The following is a 22070-nucleotide window of genomic DNA, read 5'->3' on the forward strand; positions in this document are numbered from 1 at the left end:
TGACTCCCAGCTAGAAGGAGTTTGTTATGAACTAACCTCTAAAATATTCCACTTTTCTGTTAAGCAATCATTACCTTTTGATAGATCTTGCCACTTATATGGTAGGGAACTTGAATAATCATTACCTTTTGATAGATCATTACCTTTTAATAATTAAAAGTTGAACTTGATAAGCAACAAAATGAAATAAAATATTTTAATAGAACTAGTTAGTGCATGTAATGTGACGTAAAAACATGACTATATATTTATCTGATGTAAAGGGGCAATTTATTTAACTACTTCCAATAACAAAAAGGGCAAATTACAGATAATAACTTGCAACTTACTTATCATTAAAGACAACATAACCAGTTATCCTTGTTGAGTACGACGTGCATGCTCAGACATTTACACAATATGTATACTAGAAGAAATCTTTGTTTAAAATCTATGCCCTGTATAATTTTTATACTGTTAATATATCATCCACAATTAATTTTTATTACTTTTGTTTGAGAGTCAATAATAATTAATATATGAATGATAGATAATTTACTGACAATATAAAAAACATATATATCATCAATATATACATATTAAATCCAAAAAGAAATACATAAAACTAGGTGATAGAGTAATACAACAAATCATATCAGTCCATCAGCATATCTACCAAAAAAAATATCAATAAAAAGCCCATGTGTAGAACACCAAAGGTATATATATATATATAAAAGAAAGAAAGACCTGCCTCAAAGGAAATCTAAAGACAAAAAAGTCCTTAAATTTTCTAGAGTTCTTATCCAACAAAATACAACAAAAATAGAACATTACTACATCATTTTGACATCTTTACAAGAACCAAAATTGATCTTGAAAATCATTAAGATTTTCTGCAGAGATCAAGTAGGGAATAACAAAAGCATGAATGAAAAGGACCCTGGCCCTTGAGCATGGGTCATAATAAACAAAGGCATTCATCAATTATCTGTACATTTAAAGCTGAAAGCATATTCTCAATGGCCTCCATGTTTTGTTCTGAGTGCACCATTCCAAACAGAACTTTAGTATATCCCCTGATGGCCCAATAAACTAGTTCCCTCAAATTCATATATTCCATACTCAGTGTGTTGGAAGAATGAAGAGTTTTGGAAGAATGAAGAGAAGAAAGAATACAGAAAAGAAGTAGTGTGTGGAGAAAGAAAAAGAAGTTTGTGTGTGTGAGAGAATATATGAGAGAGTAGAGTAAAAGTACACTGAATATTACTTGGTGTATTTCTCATTGATTCACCAAAAAGAAGAGTTTGCTATTTATAGCGAGCATTGCAACAATCAAAACTAACTAAATATGCCAAAAACGGTAACTTTTCAACCAAACTAAACTAACCCAATTTTGATTCACTTCTAATACAGCAGAATCTATAAGCTTCAATGAGCGTCTTCTGTATTCACCATGAACTACAACATGACATGGAATCAGCTCCTGCAAAATTATGCAATAAATTCTTTCATCATAAATGTTAGTTATAAATCAATCATTAATAAACAAAATATTATTTTATATACGTGACACATGCTATTGTTTTTTTATGCTATAGAAGCATTTGTAGGAGAAAATATCAATTATCTGAACAAAATTAATAATAAGGGGAATTTCGAGGAGGATAAAGAGAAGGAGAAACTTAAAAAGATAGGGGTACATTTAGATCCAATCATGGAGATGCCTGGTTGATTCTCGAGATGAATCAGATCATTTGGTGATTGGTTATGATTCATTTGAAGTTGCAAACTTGCAATATTCAATTTTGGTCAATGTGGAACAATTTTAGATTTGAAATTGTTTTGTCCCAAAAACCCTAATTATGGGGACTCAGTCACTGTGTTTGTGGTTTTTGCTCCCAGTCATGTTCGTATCCAACATTATGATCCCAGTAAATGTGGTTTATGATCACTCACCATTCATCATTCATCATATCAAGGATATTTGCAACAATGGCAGAGCAGGGATGCATAACACCACCAGAAACCACCATAATTTTATAGTCTATTTGCAAGTTGAGTTATAAAAAGAAAAAGAAAGAGTATCATCACCATTGTATTTTATGGCTTATGTTTGCAAGTTGGTTTTTTGGGTAATAAGGGAAGGAAAATACTTGATAACCATAAAATACACTTTGTGGTATAACTGCTGCTGTGGCTCTTATAAAATTAATCTGTTCAGATAGTGTTGTAGCAATTTTAGGGAATATCAGACATGTAAATAAACATTATCGGTTGCAAGAAATATATGTTTAGAGGAATGTTGGTTCAATGGGATGACAACAAAGTCTTCTCCTGAAAAGTTTATTAAAGAATACAACTACAAAACTCATGACCTTTTTCAGAACTCAAATGTCAACAAAGCACTTAAGCACATTGCCTCTTGTAAAGCATGTCTAAACAAGAAATGCTAAGAAATGCAAAAGGGATAGAATATAAGTACTATTGTAGACATTAATAATGTACTCTGCAAATAAATTACTAGATTATACTCATCTCCTAAAAGCATAAAAAAATGAAACTTAATGTTGATATGTCTTCAAACTTCAAATGCTAGATAGTTTCAATTATCTACCAATTGAGAAAATCAAAACCAACTAAACTCCCAAATTTATCATCTATACTTATTCTTATGATGACGATCATGATCTGTGTCATATATCACTGTGAAGTCATCATTTAATTCCCAATGTAGCAGGATCAGTACCGGGCTTTGCACCGATAGCAAAAAACTCAATGATGACTTCTAATGGCATGCCCTTTGTTTCAGGAACTTTCAAGTAAACAAATATCCATGAAATGATGTTGCCAACAACAAATAATCCAAAGACGCCTGATAGGCCGAGGAGCTGAAGCAAATAGGGAAATGTAGAAGTGATGAACAAGGTACAAATCCAATATGTAAGGGAAGTCATAGAAATGCAGATTCCGCGAACATTAGTTGGGAAGATTTCTGCACATATAATGTTGGGAATTATACCAAAGCCCATGCAAAAGCAGCTTTCAAAGACCACAACACTAATAGCAGAGATTGCTGCATTCAGGACAGAACTCATGTGAAATAATTCCCGGACTACTAGTACCACGAGACAAACTATGAGGACGGGTATTGAATACAGCATTATTGACCTGCCATAGTGCCATGAGAAAAAACACAATGTCATTAACAAATAATTGCACTTCTACTCCAAATTCAGTTAAGCAAATCTTGCACTAATAGGACCCTATTTAGATTATCAAAAGGAATTCCATCAAATGAAAAGAGAAATAATATGCCAATTAAAGAATGAAACATTTGTGGCCATAGAAATTAAACAATCTAGTAGAAGTTGTGATGTTTGTATATGACTAAGGGTTCCTCATAAAACAGAAACAACAGTAACACGAAAATCAGGCCATGCAATAGTTTAAACATACCTTCTACCCGAAACATCCATGAGCCTCATGGAAACAACTATACAGGGAAGCATACAGAATGTTGTGATTACACTTATGAGTAAGGAAGCAGATGTTGAACTAAATCCCAAATTTGACAAAAGGGCTCCTACTCCAGCCTGCTCAAGAATCTGGGGAGCATAGTATAGAAACCCATTTATGCCAGCAGCCTGAAAATATATGTATTATATTTTCGAATCAGCAAGGAAGAAGATAGAATATAATACATTGTACATAGCATATATCCAAGAAGAATGATATCAAAATTATTGGAACGATGCAACATAAAAAATATATTCTAATTATGGTGGATACACCTCCCCAACTAGTGTTAAAGTGGGTAAAGATACTCATCATCAGAAGACATGTAATTCAGTTAGTGGGTGCTTGGATTAGTAAAAATGACCTAAATCAATATCTAATATCAAGGTTATGATCAGTTATTAACCATGTTTAGTGTAGAGACTAATAAATATATGATGAAGTACAAGTGACGGTACTTCTTTATAGAGTTCAGGTCTTCAATTTTGTTTATTTAATAAAACAATGGATAAACTTCAAATTTGAAGATGAATGCAAGGGATATCAATCATAAGTATAACATGATGCAAAATAGTCAAGTGATGTGATGCTGATACAACGTCAATTAACTGCACCTGTTGAAGAATTTGAAGTCCTATTCCAACAATTAATGCACGCTTGACACCAGGTTCTAGCAAACCTCTCCATTTTGGACCTTTTGTGACAGCTTTTGGCATACTAAACATATCATGAGTACCTAAAACTGAATGGCTGACTAGAGCAGAAGCCTGATAAGCTTCGCCGCCATCTACGGGCATGTCATAGCCAGAAGTTGAAAGAAATGAAGCTTGCTGAGCCTGAGACACTGCAGCAGGATCTGCATGCAGATAAACCCTTTGAATCCCTCCTTTTTTCCCACCACCCTCAGCTGTTTTATAAACCAATTGCCAGCCTCCACCGATGTTTGAATTTTTAGGTGTTTCCTCAATATTCCCATGAACCAAACTGCTATGACTTATCAAGCCACTGTTGCTCCTAAAACCTAACATGTCCTTGGATCCATAAGCCCTATCCCTTTCAGAAGCAGCACCTTGAAATGAAAGTAATGGAGCTTGCAGGTTGTCACTGGTACCAAAGGGGGTGTTGGAATCTGGATCACCCACACTAAAGATACTGCTGGCATTATGGATTAGCATACTGTGCGAACCTCCGTTGTCATGAACACTACTCTCATGCAGACTTTCAAAGAGATTGACAATAGGATCCTTCAGACTTGTAGCAGCCTGAGATGCAAAGCTTCCTTGCTGCGACAACATGCTGCGGGATACCATGCTACCTTGTCCAGTCGCTTGTTGAGCAACCATTGAAACACCCTCATTGGGTCCATATAACTTTATATAATCTTTCCCTGCTTCCTGGTTAACAAGGATCTCACTGGCTGGAGCAACTATGTACTCTTCTACAGATATGTCTTCACCCCCAGGGCTAAGACCCTCTGCTAGCAAAGTCAACTCGCCTACAGATCAAACATAAGTGAGAATCAAGAATAAGTTGCTAAAATGGTGATGCAAAAAAATAAAGTGTTTAGTGAACATGATAGAAAGAACAAGTCGGAACATGATGTTCATGTTCTTTTCTTTTTGGTTTCATCCCCACGCAGTGGAACCAAAATGTTCTACTTTTAGTCTTTTGTCTAGTTCTATTATAGTATGATTACAAAATACACCAAACATAGAACAAAACTCATATTTTGTTTCATCATGTTTTGTTATGTCTACCTAAGTAACACTACCTAAGACTGACAATTCCAGCAAATTCAATCTCACCTATAACATCTTCAGTGCCGCGAAGTCTTTTCAGAATTTTTTCAGCCTCGGCTATCCGACCTTTGCTCACAAGCCAGCGAGGAGATTCAGGGAGGTAAAACAAAGTCAGAAAAAAGTAAGCAACAGAAGGAATAGAAATAACAGCAAGTGTAACCCTCCAACTTGATTCCACCAAGGACATTGAGAACACCAAAATATAAGCCGAGAACATTCCACCAGAACAAGAAAACTGTGTAAGAGTGGTCAATTGGCCTCTGATATCAGGTGGTGCTATCTCAGATATGTACAGAGGAGTAAGAGCACTGGCAAGAGAAATGGCAACACCATTCAATATCCTTGACAATATAACAATAGTAACACTATGAGCCCACAGAATTACCAATCCACTAATGATAAACATAATAGATGATGTTATTAGCAAAGGACGCCTTCCAATCATATCAGCAACAGACCCAGAGAATATTGTCACAACAGTTCCAGTTAGAAAAGACATAGACACAATTAGCCCTTCAAGTGTAGCATTACTTCCCAAGTTGAATTCCTGCTTTATGTAGGTCATGCCACCTGCAGAAAAGGTAGCAACAAGATTGTTTAATTTCAGTAATTGGGTCTATTATTACCTTTCAGAATGTTTGGTCAAATTTGAGAATTGGGGTATGCAGTTCAATTTCATATCCTCAAATCCAATAACACTAGTGGAAAAAAAGGCAACTTTTTGGAGAATGAATGAAAACCCAGAAACCAGAATCTATAATATACAATCAACCATATATATATATATAAGTGGAAAGGAATTAGACATAACATAATTAGATGACAAAATATAAAACAAACCTGCAATGGTTGAACTATCCCATCCTATCAGGAAATTCCCAAGTGTAGCAGCAGTTGCAACAATCACAACCTCCATCATCTTTCCAAAGACAAACACTTTCAATCAAATTGAAAGGTTTGGAACTATTTTCAGATCTTAGTATAAAAAATGTGAAAAATTAAAAAAATGTTGTGTGGCTTGGAGTAGCTTCTAGAGTTCATATAAGCTTTATAGTTGGAAATTCAAAGACACATCATGCTGTTGTGTAGGTTTCAAGTGTATTTTGTTTTCATCAATGTATTCAAAAAGCCAAAAATCTATTTCCTTATTCTCTCAATATAGAATCATATCCAGTTCTTTATTCTTTTAATTAATTAATATTCATAAAGTCAACCCAAATTTTCAAAGGAGAATTTTGCTTGCACTGTGTGACAGCTGTTCTAGTTGAATTGCCACGTAAGTTGCCTTTTCAAAAACGTGATTAGCACTTAATCAATGACTTTCATTTTTTTCAACGTTTTTGCCACGTGACAATTCCCTAATGGCAGCTGCATTATTTATTTAATAAAATTCGTCTTTATCTATTTTAATAATGGGTGCCTCCTTTTTTTGTATAATAATAACGAGGAAGGTAGACCTTCCTTTCTTAGTAATGAATTCTTCTAATGAGAGTGATTATCTCTCCCAACAGGTTACTCTTAAAATTCAAATTTTAATCTTTTGATTATCCGAAATTTTATACAATTAGACTAACATTATGTTATAATAAGTATCTTCTTTATCTATTCAAATACATGTCTTCAAATTTTTTTAGTTTCTATTTTTTCAATCTAGTCAACAAAATTGAATATAATTACCTTTATTAATTATTATTATTATGTTATATATTATTATTACATGTATGAGTGTTATAAAACTCGGCTTAGACTTGTATGTCCAACTAGTCCAATCGTGAACTGAATAATTGATTGATTTGAGTCTCTCATCCAACTAGTTTTACATTAAAATTAATTTGACTCGGTTCGACTTGATCAATTTAAGCATAGAATTTGTGACTCGGATGGTCGAACTGGTTGGAACTTCTAAGTCAATCAAAAAATATTTATTTAAAAACAACAAAAAAAAGCGTTGTTTTAAGATGAAAAAAAAACTTTTAGTTTATTTGTCATTTATTAAACTAATACTATAGCAAAATTTTATTATTTAATTAAATTTTAAACACATGTGCATTTTTCTTATAATTAAACATTATACATATGTTGTTTAACGGTGTTTTTAACTTGTTTGTGACATTTTATGGTAGAAAAATATTATTTGTTGGTTATTAAATAATGTTAGTTAATATTATGAATTTTTTTAGAATTTTAGTATAAACCGTGTCTACCAGTCCAACCATTGACTCATTAGTTCAACTAGTAAGTCATTGCCTAATTGCCCTGGTTGAATCATTGATCGGTCCGAGTTTAATAACACAGCTTCCATCATTTCATGACTTACTTCACATGATTTTATGTATCTAAATAAATGGAGACGTAGAATAAAGTGTATAGTAAATATGCATTTTAGTCTCTTATGTTTTTCGATCTTATTAGTTTGATCTCTTAAAAATTGAAAAAATTTAGAATTTTTTGCAAAATATCAAATATGGGTCAAACTAATATTTTTAGAGTTGTATTAGTTACTATCATGTTAAAATGATCAATTTGACTCAGGTTTAAAATATTGTTGTTGAGGTTGTAAATTTGTCTAACAGCAAAAGATTAAAAGCTCGAAAATTTGATGAGTGACATATTATGAAGATATGACTTTTAAATGATAGAGGATTTAGTTGTTAACAAACACAATTAAAAAGAAAAAGTTAGATTTAAAAAGGTACTCCAACTAAATATATTAGTAAGTGCAAGCATATTGATATTAAATAGATATTAATATATATGTATTTATAATATACGAAATTTATACTATCAATATATTAATTATATGTGGACTCTTAAATAAAATAATATATATGAACAGTTAATGATGTGATGACCGATTAAACAGTACTTATATTGAATTTAACAAAATATATTAATATTGATATGTTTGTTGATTTTTTAAGCAAAAAGATGGAAGTCTTAGTTGTGATGAAAACATGATAGTTGTTATGCATAAAATATGAAGATTTAGTGCATAATAATTATCATAGTTTTTTAAGAATAATAGTTTTATTTATAATAATTATCATGATATTTTTTATATGTTGTTTATATTATTATATAAAGATAAAACATGATTAAGAGGTATATAAGTGATTGAACAAATTGATGACAACCTCTAGGGGTTACCTTGGAATTAAGATCGTTTTAGTTTGAAGTCTTGAGCTTTTTAAACTGTAATTCGTTTTTGGTGAATTGGGGGAATTTGGGGTTGTTTTGGTGAGGGAAATGGAAAAGATTTGGAGGGGGAAAGCGCCACAAGCATGGAAGCTTGATAAGCTATGGAGTTCGCTACAAGCAATGATGTTTGATAAGAACAACAATGGTAGTCATGACCAACCTAAGTTTAGGAGAAGTGTTCTCAACTAAAACAATTCAAATTTACTCAAAATTCAAATTTACTCAAAATTCAACTTTACTTTATTAATGACAATTCAATTACATAAATGTCTTGGACCGAAATAAAAGACTAAGTCATAATTAACTTGCATAATAGAAAATCCTAATTAAAACTTAGGCTAAAAATAAATATAAAATAATAATGTAATTCCTAATTAAATCAAGTAGATAAGATCTTAAATAATGTAATTTTGTTGAGATATTTGTTAGCTGAGTTGTTGATGCCTTGACCAAGTCTTGATCTATTTGAAGATTCACAAGCCTCTTTTGATTTCAAAATCCCCACAATTTGGAGAAGATAAGATAGTGAACCAAGTCCTTTGCCAAATTATATCTATCTTCAAGCAACCGAATTTATCTTCAAGCAAGTTGAATAACAACTTTACAATCTAATTTCCTTGATTATAGCCGTGTCATCCCTAAGGCCATAAATAATCTATCTTCTCCTATTTTCATGCTAACTGAATCCTCAATGTTGGTTGGAGAAGATTTGATTATGCCATTTGAATTTTTATGGAGAATATTTGATTATGCCATTTGAATTTTTATGACTCTAGGTTCAAATGCCACGTGACAAGCTTACCCTTGAACCTAGGTGAACTACTTGGTCACGAAATATGGACCATGTTACAAATAAATCTCAACACATATTACATGAATTAAATACTAAAATACTTGAATAAAAATAAACCTAAGACTATATGAGAATGCAATCTCATTTATTTGAATCAATGAAAAAATAAACCTAAGTAGAAAGTGACCTATGGAACATACCCTAAGGACATAAATGTCTTTCTCACATACCCTCTCCCGAGTCAATTGTGTCATTTGAGACCTTAAGGATCCCTGCCTTAGCCTTGGCCCTAGTTGTAGGGCTATCATGACTTTTCTTGCCCTTGGGATCAAAGGCTACCCTAGGAGGGTTTACATCACAAATATAATTTTCATATCTTTACTATTATATAAATGTAAAATATATCTAAAGAATATTGAGATAATTAAACATGTATAACTTTATTTAATTTCATTTATACAACTATATAACATTTATTCAATTTTGTACCATATACAATACACCTTTTTTGCAATAATTGGATGCACAAAATAACTCAAGATGTTGTATAAAATTACTTGAAGTTACTTTTTAAATAAAGATAATTCTTTGAAACATTAAAAAAAACTAAACAAATTAATATTTTTGTGCTCTATTCTACATATCTGAATATTATCTCACGTTCATATTTGATTAAACTTCTCATACATAAAAAATATCACACTTTGAATAAATATCAAAATACAATCAAATCAAATATTAAAGGTTTATTCTTCATTATAATATATTTATTTTGTAACAATTTATATCATATATAGATTCTACATTCAATCACAAACTATAGCAGTAATTATAATATTATGTATGATTAAATACAAAAAAAATGTCATATAATTCTCTAAAATAAAATATATAAAAATTAAATAGTCAATACTAGAAAATAAGAATGTGGGTCGATAAGAATATACTTTAACACCAAAAAGATACTATGTCTTCATATTATATATATTTATTGAGAACTTATATATACATATATATATATATATATATAGTAAAATGGATCGTCCCACTTGTTATGCTTGTGCATGCAAAAATTTAAGTGGATGCGAGCATGTCTACATTATCTTAATGAACAAAATTTAATATTCTACTCGTTTTAAAATAATGGACACACGAGTGGCCCACATGCATTATTGAATAACTAAAAAATAAAAATTCATATAATAAATAAAAACGAAATTAAGTAAAGTAATTAAAGATGGAAAATTAACAAAAGAATTACTATTATATATGAAGTTGAACAAATTACATTAGACTATATTTTTGTAGGCATGAAAATCACATTAAATCATATCTATTAAAAAATTCTTATTTATTTCTTGAATTATGCGCACAGGCCTAGTGGGCAAACGGATAATATGAAACATGCAAATGAACAAGTTTTGTATGCACTCCATACAAAAAAATGTGGGTCATATAGATGTGCTTGTGAACATTGCATGTTCTGTGTCTGTACTTATATAAGAGAAATATTATTCTTAGTATATAATTTTAATTATTATTGATTAATTATTCATTTTAGAAATTCATGTACACAATGGAGATGAAAATTAGAAAGAATTTCAAAGAGTGTATCATTTATTTAAATATTATTCACTTAAATGCATATATCAAGTAGATAGATTAGTGGGAAGTGAGTGTAATTTTTTTATAACCTCACATTTTTAAGTAAAAAACTAATTTTTTTTAGGGTTTGTAGTTTTTCATTTCAACAAATGTCGCTCTTATTAATCGAACATTTAACTTTGAGGATCCAGTGTAGTCTTATACTACTAAATTAATGCATTGTTAACTCTAGTAGTAAGTGTAATCATAACAATATCATATTGTTAGTTTGGTACTTCTAAATCTTTTAATTAATTGATTGACTTTTATTTTGTAGTTTGGCCTATGAATAAAAATGGTCCAATTTGAAAGAAGGAAACAAAAAGATCATGACTAAAAAAATCGAAGATATTTATCGCCAATCACATCATTGAGAGTTCAAAATTCGTACGGAAAAACAGAGGAAGGAGCCGTTGAGCAGGCAACCTTATTTATCCAGCCACGTGTACATATTCACGTTCGAAATTGTATAAAGTTTGCCTAACGATCTTTCCAAAAGAACAAACCTGTACCCATCATTTCACTTGAGTAAAATACATTGACACCCCTAAATTTTAGCAAAATTATATAAATCACTTCTCAATTTTTTACACGTACACAAATTTTTCAAATTGTGATAATTTTATTACACGGGTCACTCCTGTATGAGAAATGAGTGAAAACAAAAAATGTGATAAAAGTAATTAAGTTAAACAAAACATGGTATATTATGGATATAGTATATGAGCCGATACCTCTTTATTATTTTTGGTTCTTTATGATATAGTATAAGAACAATTTAAACAATATCTCTTTAGAATTGTTGATGCATTTCGTAATAAAAAATAATAAAAGATATATTAATTTGTATATTGTTTGGATTTTTCCTCATAATATACGATGTTTTGTTTAACTTAATTGCATTTATCGCATTTTTATTTAAAAAATTACATTTATTTATCATGCAATGATGCTTAGTGTAATGAAAGTATAAAAACTATGGAAGGTTGGTATAAGTGTAAAAAGGTGAATAGTAATTTGTATAATTTCTCATGGAAGTATAATTAACTCTATATTATATATAGTTTAACTCTATATTAATATTTATGCACATTACTTTAATAACTAATGTAGTGGTAATATAAAAAGAGTATAAAATCTATTATACACATGTAATTTATCATCAATCGTTCATTTAAATTATATTTTGAAAAGTCAATCATAATTAAGTATTAATGGTGATGATACAATGACAATGTATAAAACTCATACATATCAGTGTATACATTTTTTTCTAATTTTTTTTATGTTGCTAATGAATTAATTATTTATCTATGTATTAATAATTTTTGGTATTACCATTCATAAACCTTATTTTATGAGTAATGAATTAATTATTTTTAGAGTATTGATTGTTCATCTCAATATGTATTATTCTCATAAATTGAATTATTAACACTTTTGTATTTATTAAAATCTTATTCTACTAAATTGAGGCAATTATGTACAAGTCTATAAATTAAATTCTTATCGAGTATTTTGCCTTAATCATAAATTTTAAGATAGCATCTTTTGTCTTACCAAGTATATTATTATATGTGTCATTTTCTTTAATTAATCAGAAAAAATATTTTATTTTTAAATTTTAAATTTAAATATAGATTTTTCAACCAACTAAAAAAAAAGTAACACACTCTTTCAGTAAGTATTGACTCAAAATTTAAATTGATTGTTGGAAATTTGGATGTTACTTAACCATAAAAGGTGTCAATGTCATGTACAATGGTCCACTTATTTTGCAATAAATAATAAGTGATTATATTCAATGTACAACTGGTGTTATATATTTTTTTAACCTCTTTGATTATTTTAGATTTATCTAATAGCAGCTAGTCTAAGTTTTGCGAATTAAAAATGTGTCTCCTTAATCAAACTTTACGATTTCATAACGGTAGATATACTTTCCATTATATGTAGCTTTCCATTGTAAAAATAAAATGAACTCAAGGATTAAGATTTTCTAATACAAAGTAATTGTCTCACGAAATTGAGTTGTTGCTTTTTTTCTGGAATTGATGTTGATATAGGAAGACTTCTATTCAAGCCATGTCCCTGGTCTGTCTTTATTTCAACCACATTTAGTTTTTTTGTTTTTATAAATTGCTTTACATTTAAAATCAACAGATCTTTATTCCAACTTCGTTGAATTTAATCACAATAAGGTGAAAGTTGCTTAAAATAATTAATCACCATGGATTCAATATTCTCCCATCATTATGTAACTTGTAGTGGTACGATATATCTTATTTATAACCAACAGCAATTGAATATGTTCATTTTAATGTAGTAGATGAAAAATATATTAATAGTATTATATTGTATAAAACTTTTAAAAACATATTGAAAGATATAAATTAATTAATAACTTGTGTTATAAGAGAAATGAATAACAAATTATGATAAATTCCAGTAGAGTGTTAAACAACAATATTGAAAAAACTCATTTAAAATTAAACTCATAAGTCCTCTTATATCCTGCTTTTAATTTAATTTTTGAAGTATAATATAATATTGACAAAGAGTAAGAATAAGATATTTCCCCATACTAAAAATATAACTTATCTCCTCTAGCCAATAAAAGTATGACATTTGTACTATTTTGTTTAGTTTTATAAATAATTTTATAGAAAATGATTAAATATGACACATGTCATGATTTTAGTAGTCACAAGAAGATAATTTATCTCCTTATTCTATGAGATATTTTATTCTCAAGACTAAAAGTCATCAAATATATTTATAAAAATAGTTTAATATATATGTATTATCGGTGTAAAGATTTATATATCATAATCAGTATATTATCTATTACTCATTTGAATTATTTTTTTATGAAAAGTCAATAATAATTAAATATAAATAATAGATAATGTATTGACAATATATACATCTTATAAAACTTATATACGTCTAAAGAGAAATATCTATAAATAGAGACGTATTTGTCTTGGCATGGAAGCAAATATCAGGAGAAGCCACCGACTTTATGCATTTGTGTGTAAGATATGGCATTATAGTTTCCCTAACTAATGTATACGTATGTTGCTAATTTTGACACATCCAATGTGCCAGCTCCAATGATCCATTATCTTATCCCATACCAACACTCCTTCTCATAGTTCCATCATCAATTAAATCAACAACGTATGTACCTTGTTTTTTTATATATCCTTATATAATTTCTATAGAAAATTTCTTTCGTTGACTAAGCTTAAGAGATAATTTAGTTTGTTATTTATTGGGCTTCAAAAGCCCAAGATGGACATTGCAAAGTAACCGATATCCAAATACAAAATGATTGTGAGAGATTCAAGTCCCTCATCCATGTTCTCAATTTAGGACTAAACAAGTTGGGATGGAAATAAATGGACTAGACAGTTTTTAAGGTTAATGGTCCGTGGACCAAATTGCAATTGCACATATTTCAGAATTGTTCAAAAATTATGTTCAGGGAGATTATGTGCTTTTCACATGCATATTTCTACATTTTTATACATCTAAAATAAATTCATTGTTAATAGAAGAAAAAATTCATTGGATGACACTTACATCTAAAAAAAGATTAGTGACAAATAACGAAACTTGGTTACACATATTGCATCTTGTATAATTATTAATAAGCAATCAGAAAAACACATGTTAATTTTACTGAAAATTACTTTTTTACAAAATATAATTCATTACTCAATGAAGCACAAGATTGGCATGAAATATTTGGTGTTTGGTGTTTAGAGTTTGAGGTTAAGGGTTCATCCACATAGTTGAACTATTAAGATTGATATAAGAAGTTTGGATTCGATCTTTTGTTCAAAGATAATTACAATTTAGTTACTCTATAAGGAATCATATTATTGGTTATTCATGCATCATGCGGATTTATGAAGGAAATGTTGCCCTGAACTAACATAATACTTCAAGTAATATCCTCAATTTTCTGAATGCATTTTTGCTTTGAAACCTTGCAGGCCAACTAGTGGTGAAGTTACTACTGATTTGAGAGGAGATGAAGTGGGTTAGACTCAGGGAAATTGATTTCTGCACTCACATTTCACTAGTGACTCTACTATTGCAAGTCATTTTATACTTAATAGTATATGAGGAATAACTTTTGTGGTGGATTTTGTTTTTTGCAACCATTTAGTACTTTTGAACTTGTCATTACTCATTTGGTAGGCTTTTGCCTTTTCTTTATGCTTTTGGAATTTGGTTTGAAAAAAGAGTGAGGAACCCATTTATGTTGTCAGATATACTATCAACCAAGTTGTTAAAAGGGAAACTGAACTACCTAGCAGTTGGGGTTTTGTCCATGTCTCTACCCATACCTCGGGAATCGGCTAACCCCACATAATGGGATTAAGGCTTAGTTGTATGTGGTTTATTATTCAAGGTTTAGTTCCACTATCAGTCATATGACATGTAATATGTCAGTACCATAATTTCAGTAAAATTTGGGTTGGCCCCCTTAACTACTGTCCTATTTAATTCAAGGCTCATGATCATGTCACACCAATTACAAGAATAGTGAAAATCAAAATTAAGAAGTCATGCATTTCTCTATTCCATTTCTAATAGTAGTTCTTCAAGCAAACCCAGTTTCTTACCATTAAAAGTTCTGGCAAATTAAATTTCATTTAAATTAGACTACATTAGCAACAGTACCAAAGCTAAAGAGAAGAGATATATAGCATATTTCAACTGAAAGAAGACATTCTATATAAGTGGTACAAAGGGTAACTGTAACTTGTTCAACAATTAAACAATTGAACATACATACATACATAGACATAAACATGGTACATAATCATCTCCAGCACTCTTCACTAGTCACTACTCATCTCTATTTGAGTATTTTCCCTGTTGGATTGTACACTTCTTTCTACTTTCACAATAACATAAGTACAAATGAAATAAAATTGTACAGAAACAAAAAGAAAAAATATATAACAAGAAAATCTACAATTTTTGATGCCAAGTCAAAGCAAGTTCTATCAGCCATAAAAGGTTGTCACTTCATTCTCGTAGGATCCAAATCATATCTTCACATACTATTGACAGCAGAGTGAAAGATATATGTCTCTTTTTTAAATGCTTCTCATTGTAGAATACAGAAAATATCACCAGCCATGTCTTCACTCTTTCAAACTATCCCCTCTGAAGAAATCCAGACATATTTAAAGTAATGAACCTATGCATATTAGAAGATTAAATATGTTATAGAAAGTCTATCATAAACATTTAAATCATTATTTCACTATAAGGTTGTAAAGTCCATGGTAGGAATAATAGACACTTAGATCACTATTTCACATATATAAGGTTGTATAATGTATACTATAACCCATGATAAGGAATTAACAATGCATTAATCTTTTAAAATACTTTTATCTGTGTCAAATAATGATTTTGAGTGTGCCAGCTTGCAAATTTCTCCAATTAGAGTGACACACTTAAACACACTAACATCTGAGCAATGGTTAAGACAAGGACTATTTCATAATTATTCTCAACTTCACTTCTCTAGTAGTAGGTAATTAGGTATTGACCTGAAAAACAAGTCAACTTACTCATTGAATCTATTGCTTACCAAACTGGTGTAACTAAATGAAATCAGGTTCAACTCCATCACGCTTTCTTTTGTTAGAATTTGAAAAGAAACAGATCTGAGCCCAACTTTTTTTCTGCTTAACTTGCTGAGGTTTAATATCCTTCTTTTCCCTCTTCTCTACAAGCTCAGCCATATATTGGACAACAGCCTGAGATGCACCAACACATGAAACTTGAGATTTAAACAAAAACAGAAAGGTCTTTATTATAATATCAAAACAACTAGATCGAAAAAAGCTAAGGTTACCTGTGCTCCCTTTTCAGCTATATGTCTTGGTGGAACTTCAAGAGGATTCTCTTCCACTCGTAGAACACGTAGTCGAGTGAGCATCCTAAATGAGTCAGGAAGAACATGTATCTGATTATTGCTGATATCTAATTCCTCAAGCATTTCAAGGTTCCCAATGGATTTTGGTAATGATCTCATGTCAGCAAAATTGTTTCCTATGACCAACTTGACAAGAGAGGTAGCAAAACATAAGCTCTCAGGCACTGACTCAAGCTCATTGAAACTCACATCAAGTTCCTTCAGGTTTATTAGTGATGACATTGTTGTCGGCAGTTGTTTAATGTTATTGTAACGTGTGGACAAAACCTCTAGGCTATGAATCTTACCAACTGCTTCTGGTAGGGCCTTAAGCCGATTATAGTCAGCACGAAGCTCTATAAGGGAAGAACAATTACCAATAGAATGTGGAATCTCTTCAATATCATTTGTCTCCACATTCAATATTTTTAGGCTAACAAGTGACCCTATAGTGTCAGGAAGTACTGAAAGCTGATTTGAGCTCAAATCAAGCTCCTCAAGACGTGCTAATTTGCCGAAAGAAGCAGGCAGAGATGATAACTGGTTTCCCCGCAGATCTAGATAGACTACACTTAGCAGATTTCCAATAGAATCAGGGAGCTCTGTGATCCTATTGGAATGCAAATCCAATCTGGTCAAGGATGAAAGGCCTCCGATTGTTGAAGGTAAGGCCATAATCCGATTCTCGGATAAATCAAGGGTCACCAAACTTGATAACTTTCCTATCGAATCAGGCAACCAATCAACTTGGTCCATCAACTTGTTCTGGAGTTTGAGATCATGACTCCTTTTTTTTGCAGAAACTTCAATTAAGCTAGCAAGTTTTATCAAACTCAGCTTATCACTAACTTGACCTGCAAAACAACATTCCATGAGAACAAGACCAGGCCTACAATTTAAGTTCTAAAATTATCACCAACTCCTAACAAAATCAATAATAACAATATCTGAATTGGATGTTGAGTATCATATAGGGTTTATTACCTGCAGTAGTTGTGGGTTTTAGTGATGAATCCAATATCTGTGGTTTTGATGGGATATTGGGTTGAATTCCATAACTGTTGGAGTAGAATGTGGACTTGGTCTTAACATAACTGTCATCTCTTGTGAACAAATCTGAACCTTTCACAGGTTCTTTCTCTGCATTGAACAAACTGTAAGAAGCAGCAGCAGGAGCAGGAGGTGGCAGCTTATCGAAACCACCTCGAGAAGCTGAAGCAGAAACAGAATTCTTCGACAAACTCGTAGAAACCTTTGAAGTGGAACCATCAGGGTAACTAGTTTTTCTAGAATTCAAATTGGAACTGGAGGGAGATGAAGAAACACAGTTGGAAGCTCTCTGAATCAATTCATCAAATAGAGAGTGAACATTTTCAAGATCAAGAAGTTTCATAGCCTCCCTCTTTTGCTCATTGCTCTGAAAATAAACCAAATTCTTCTGCATCTCTTGCAGCAGCATGAACAACTCTTCTGGCACTTCAACACCCTTATTTTGTTTGGCTATGAATTCAAATCTCACTTGGTCTTCTCTCTCAACATTGATTATCAAAGTTTTTGCAGCTTCAACTTCATCAATCCCTGGTCTAGCAGGTAAAGATTTATGAATCCTCATTATCTCTTCTACCACTGCATCCACCGTTAACCAAGTCCCCATATTTCCTTCGAATTTCAGCCTCTACACAAATACCCAGATTGTGAAACCTTCAAAATTTTGAGCTAAATTTTACAACTTGAAGACAATTACGAACACCCTTTTGAAAATGGAAACACCACAAATAAGTACTAAATCGGTTTCTTCTAATCTAAGTTTCTGAAAAAATGAAGAAAAAGCAAAACCATTAAAGTTGAACACGAGTTACATACAATAATAGTAATACCTAACAAGGAAAAAAGTATAGTGAAGTTAAAGTTAAAGTTAAAAGTTCAAACCTTTGTTGCAGTTTAAACTTTAAACTGAGCAATGGAGAAGGAAAGTAGAATCTTTTAAGACTTGGAAGTGTTGAAGGAGATGAAGAAATGAAAGAAGTTAATTAGATTTTGAAAAACGAGTTGAGAGTTAGAACAAGATCTGCATCATCAACGTCATCATTTGCTACCACTGTTTCCTCGTTTCTTCTTTCTTCCCTCTTTTTTCATGATGTTTAGTTGTTGTTATTGTTTCCCTGTTTTGTCTTTATGCACTGCTTTTCTTGTTGCCCAGTATACCCTTGTCCTATTCCTTAATAACGAGCTAGGACACCCCATGTTGTTTGTTTTTTTTCTCTTCCCACTATTATCAACTGTTTTAATTGCCTTTGGTTAGGACTTTAGGACTCATATACATAAGTATAATACCCACTTCATGAAATAATGTGAACTTTATAACAAAATAGTAGTAACACCAAAAAAAGGAAGTTAGATACATTGGAAATTGGGTTATGGATCTAATATAGAGTTAGGATCCTCTTCACCTAAAATTTCATGTCATCATATCTCAAGTTAATCATATCCCACTAAATAATATAAAAATACTATTTTATATTTTTTTATTTGTCTTTTCAAATATATAACAACTTTTTATTCTACTGAAATACAATAAGATATAAAATGTAGGATAACTAATCTCATTTTTAAGATTGGGGTGGAAGTAAGTATAGATGGAGAAAATAAAGATTATATATTTTAGTCCTTGAGTGATAAGGGTATGTGTATATAATTAAGAAAAATAGAGGAAAAGTTTCTAGAAAAATATTGCAGAAGAGAATGTGAAGAGAGAGTAAATGCAAAAAGGGCAATGGAAGAGGGTACAGGTGTAAGTGTTGGGAAGGGGGACACGTTTAAAGGTGTATCCAGCTGGCATTTGCAGCTATTCACGTCAGTGCCATTACCCTTTTCTTTGGCTAACCCAACACAACAGTGCAACACAACACAGTACAGCAAAGCAATGCACAAATAGATCAGGTTCAGTTACTTTACCAATAATGAAAGAATCAATAGTTTTTCCTTATTTTAAGATGGTAAGAATATTTATAATTTATAATAACATTATAAACCAATTATTGATACAAAAAGTTAAGATTCAAATGTAATTATATTGTTATCATGAGAAAACAACCTGTCAAATAAGCATTGTATCTGTTAACTAGTTTGTTGTAATAAATACTTGCATTGTTATTTGTACATCACAACACTTTTTTGTGTGACACTTCTAAGTATTACACTGTGCTGTTAAATCATGGTCAAGAGAGAAAGTGGACAAAAGAGAGAAAAGTGGGGTCATCATGGTCATGGGCCTCATCATGGAGTTGAAATGGAATATTCTCCGATACCGGGAATGTAAGAGCACTTATTTTTTAAAATATTTAATTTAAAAAACAAAAATTTAGACTATTAAAATATTATTTTTGTTATGTGTTATAATCTTATGTATGTATTGCCCTCTCTATCGGATAAGAGCCAAACTCTATTGAGTTTAGCTGAAATGAATCACAATTATAACCCTATTTTTTCTCTTTCTGTTTGAATCCATCATAATCCTCCCATGATCTATAAGTCTGATATCACTTTCAGCCTCACGTGTTGGTGCCATTATCTGTCCCCTCAACTTCAGGCTAACCCCATGTACATGTTACCCTCCACCTCCTACATCTTCTACAATCTATATACCTATTTCATAATCAACCATCACATCTCATCCGCTCAATCATTACTAACAAAGTGTTGGTCTAATAGGATAAAGCTTCATTGAATCTACGGATGTATCAAAATATCAAAAATTTAATTCTTAGAAGTGATACTTGTTAATATGGTCAAACACACAACACAAAAAGATTAGTTTCTTATCATTGAGTGAAATGATACCCTTACTTATATATACAAATCACTCACTCATTCATAGCATCAACAACATTACATTAATTCACATACCCTTATAATTGAGATTCTTTCTGTAACTTGTGGTCGTGTTTCTCAGCCTTTTTATGTAGATTAACTGCAACATAGATATAACCTTTGATAACACTGCATACATAATACATTAAATTTACCCCTGTGGTCTACCATTTATAATTTATGGGAATGAAAACTTATCATGTCATTGAGGAATATCACATGATATATAAAACAATGTGAGAAAAACTCAGGCTGCACCTTTCACACTCTGTCTCTGGTTCTGCCTTGCCCCCCTTATCATTCATGCAATCATATATGCATGCATTTATTATTAACCACCAAATTGTACTACTATTTGCATTTTTTCATAATTAAGTGAGTTTTTTTTTGTATTATCAATGATATCCCCTTACCAAAACTAATATATTTTGGTCGTTATGTGAATATAATGATGTCTTACACTACTAAACCAACGTCTTATTTATATAATAAAGTGAGTTATTTAACTGGTGTCCTTTATACATTATTTAAATGTTTGTAGAATCAATACGTACAAGTTTTATATAGGAAATAATAGTTTTAAGATTATCAAAATATTAAATGGAGAAAGGTAAACGTTAGGCTAAAATTATTTAGCCATAGGATCCTATAAACCAGTGACAACAAATGTTCAAATTTAAACCCTCTAAACTGAAAAGTGATAACTTTGACAAATATTAAAGGCTGAAATATAATTTTGGTATTTAAAAATGTTGAATTTGATCTTGGTCATAACACATTAGTTCTTGGAAAATTCTGTTCGTTCATAGAAAATTGGAAAAATCCATTATTAGAGAATGACAGTGTGGTCCTCAAGCAATTTAATGTGCCCCTAATCTATCTATTTTTCAATGTTGAATCTTGGGGCTTTATCAATCTACAACTTTGGTTCTAAGTCAATTGAATCCCGTTCCTTTCTTGTATCACTTGCATGCTGAGCCCATTGTAGCTAGGCTCCATACATTTGAAATTTCATGTCAGAATTTTAAGCCCAACTGTAATGTGAAAATGGCACGTGTTTAATCTGCACTTTATCAACAATTTTTTAAATAAGTCGCCATTATAAATCAATTAAGATGACACAAACAATCAATGTAAACTAATAGATTTTTTTTGTACTATCATATCATGGTATCCTTCACTTTTTTTGTTAAAGAACTAATCATTTTTTAGATGTGTGACAGTTCATTCTGACAAGTATCGAATATTTAATTTTTTGATCCTTCTAAAGATCTAATAAAGCCTTATCGATTGAATGTTTTTTATTTATTTACAAAAC

At 30.9% G+C, this 22070-nt stretch overlaps 2 protein-coding genes across 10 annotated transcripts; both read right to left on the minus strand.

Moving 5' to 3' along the window:
* Nucleotides 1424–6408, minus strand: LOC109331623 (monosaccharide-sensing protein 2-like). Of its 6 annotated transcripts, none has more exons than XM_019566249.1 (6): nt 6138–6321; nt 5304–5867; nt 4113–4993; nt 3439–3626; nt 2687–3150; nt 1424–1440 (listed from the first exon to the last, which is right to left on the minus strand). In XM_019566249.1, the coding sequence occupies exons 1-5, from the start codon at nt 6214–6216 to the stop codon at nt 2697–2699; spliced, it is 2166 nt and encodes a 721-aa protein (XP_019421794.1). In that variant the 5' UTR covers nt 6217–6321; the 3' UTR covers nt 1424–1440; nt 2687–2696. The 6 variants fall into 6 exon arrangements, with proteins under 6 accessions (XP_019421794.1, XP_019421793.1, XP_019421792.1 ...); XM_019566248.1 differs by lacking the exon at nt 1424–1440 and adding an exon at nt 2273–2587 and having other exon boundaries at nt 2686–3150; XM_019566247.1 differs by lacking the exon at nt 1424–1440 and adding an exon at nt 2273–2533 and having other exon boundaries at nt 2671–3150.
* Nucleotides 15694–19121, minus strand: LOC109331733 (plant intracellular Ras-group-related LRR protein 4-like). 4 transcript variants are annotated; one of them, XR_002105840.1, is made up of 6 exons: nt 18812–19121; nt 17867–18557; nt 16823–17736; nt 16556–16724; nt 16018–16156; nt 15694–15986 (listed from the first exon to the last, which is right to left on the minus strand). XR_002105840.1 is itself a non-coding variant. In XM_019566412.1 (5 exons), exons 2-4 carry the CDS (start codon nt 18534–18536, stop codon nt 16569–16571), a joined length of 1740 nt encoding a protein of 579 aa, XP_019421957.1. In that variant the 5' UTR covers nt 18537–18557; nt 18812–19121; the 3' UTR covers nt 15694–16156; nt 16556–16568. The 4 variants fall into 4 exon arrangements, 3 of the variants coding, with proteins under 3 accessions (XP_019421957.1, XP_019421959.1, XP_019421958.1); XM_019566412.1 differs by having other exon boundaries at nt 15694–16156; XM_019566414.1 differs by having other exon boundaries at nt 15694–16156; nt 17867–18633.

The sequence above is a fragment of the Lupinus angustifolius genome, chromosome LG17 (genome assembly GCF_001865875.1).
Source record: "Lupinus angustifolius cultivar Tanjil chromosome LG17, LupAngTanjil_v1.0, whole genome shotgun sequence".
Taxonomy (NCBI): Eukaryota; Viridiplantae; Streptophyta; class Magnoliopsida; order Fabales; family Fabaceae; genus Lupinus; species Lupinus angustifolius.